Raw genomic sequence first — 1,882 nt, forward strand, 5'->3', positions numbered from 1 at the left:
TATATACACATACACATCTATATATAGAAAAGAGTATGCTTGCCTGAAAGTTTAACTTTAAACAATTGCTGTTCAGCTTCCACTTTTTCACCATCCTCAACGAAAAACTGTTCAATGACACCTGCCACAGGTGATGGCACGGGGATGGTTGTCTGCAAATGAAGTAGACAGATGGATACTACAATGGACTAGGAATAATAAACAAGCAACATTGAAAAAATATACCACCATTTGGTTTAACCTTTTAACATTTAGACTGATCATATCCAGCCAAAATATTCTGCCTTTCTTATGTTCAAACTGGCCAGATCCAACATCTCATACCTACCCTACAGTGTCATTCTAAAAATAAACATCTTTTCTACTCTAGGTACAAGGCCCAAAATTTTGGGGGAGGGGGCCAGTCGATTAGATCAATCCCAGTACACAACTGGTACTTAATTTATCGACCCCGAAAGGATGAAAGAGACCTACAAAGTAATGCATTGATTAATTCAAAACAATGTGAATAAATAAGCATTACTTATTACAGAATAATGTGAATGCTAAAATGTTAAGCAATTGCTGATTATATCGACCCCAGTACCTAACTGGTACTTATTTAATCGACCCCAAAAGGATGAAAGGTAAAGTCGACCTCGGCGGAATTTGAACTCAGAACGTAGCGGCAGACAAAATAGCGCTAAGCATTTTGCCCGGTGTGCTAACATTTCTGCCAGCTCACTGCCTAAATGTTTGTGTGTGTGTGTGTGTGTTGTGTGTGTCCCTCACCACCACTTGACAACTGGTGATGATGTGTTTACATTCTAGTAACTTATAAATTCAGCAAAAGAGATCAAGAGAAGTATCAGGCTTAAAAAAACCCAAAAAAAGTACAGGGATCAGTTCATTCAGCTAAAACATTCTTCAAGGTGGTGCCCCAGCATGGCCACAGCCTAATGACTGAAACAAGTGAAAGATGAAAGATACCTTGTCAGTCTCGATTTCAGCAACGACATCATCGACAGCCACTGAATCACCAATTGCTGTTAAAAGACAAGTAAAATCAATATAAAATACAAAAAAGAAAAAAGAAACAGTCTAGGTCATTGACTGCTTTAATCAGTATTGATTAGTTTAATCGATATTGAGAAAGATATATAAAGTAATATGGTAAGAAGAAAGTTTCAGAGAAAAGGTATATTTTTAAATGAATTAGAAAGAAAAAAAAAATCTATGGAAACATATTTTCTCCCCAAGAAATTTATTAATTTAACTAAATTTTTCCACAGGTAACTATTTTTGTTTTTAGTGTATATTTCTGTTGCCCAGCATAAGTGCTTGATACAGCTTTTGGTGTGTGTGTGTGTGTGAGTGAGCAAGAGAGTGGGAAGGAAAAATAACAAGAGAGAGAGAGAAAGATACACATGGAGAGAGAGGAAGAGGCAAATACAGAAAGATGGATAAAGAGAGAAAGATAGACAGGTAGATAGATAGAGAGGGGGGAGGAGGAAAAGGAAAATGTAGAAAGACAAATAAAGAGAAGGAGTCACACAGATATATATGTGTGTGTATATATATATATATATATGTGTGTGTGTGTGTGTTTTGTGTGTGTGTGTGTGTGTGTGTGTATATATATATATATTTCTATTTATAGATCTCTACCAAAAATTTGGTAAAAATATTGTACCTATTATCAACGTAGCAAAATTCTCATATGAAAGGTTGTTAATCATACAATTTTGTGTGCATATCAATTTACAATGGATCGCGTTATAGCTCTTATTTAAATTGATATATATATATATATATGTGTGTGGGTATGTATGTAGAGAGAGAGAGAGAGACAGAGAGAGAATGTGATTTTAAATTGTTACATTAATGATGGTTCTAGAGATGA

The 1,882-nt window shown here is 35.0% G+C and overlaps 1 protein-coding gene across 1 annotated transcript in view; it reads right to left on the minus strand.

The window, feature by feature from the left end:
- The window catches only part of LOC106878908 (dihydrolipoyllysine-residue succinyltransferase component of 2-oxoglutarate dehydrogenase complex, mitochondrial), a 166,083-nt gene that overhangs the window by 9,306 nt on the left and 154,895 nt on the right, over nt 1–1,882 (minus strand). Inside the window, exons 6-7 of the mRNA XM_052971560.1 lie at nt 970–1,025; nt 44–152 (exon numbers count right to left, since the gene is read on the minus strand). Coding sequence (XP_052827520.1) covers nt 44–152; nt 970–1,025 — 165 coding nt within the window. The remainder of the gene's footprint in view (nt 1–43; nt 153–969; nt 1,026–1,882) is intronic.

This window comes from Octopus bimaculoides, chromosome 11 (genome assembly GCF_001194135.2).
Source record: "Octopus bimaculoides isolate UCB-OBI-ISO-001 chromosome 11, ASM119413v2, whole genome shotgun sequence".
In the NCBI taxonomy this organism is placed as follows: Eukaryota; Metazoa; Mollusca; class Cephalopoda; order Octopoda; family Octopodidae; genus Octopus; species Octopus bimaculoides.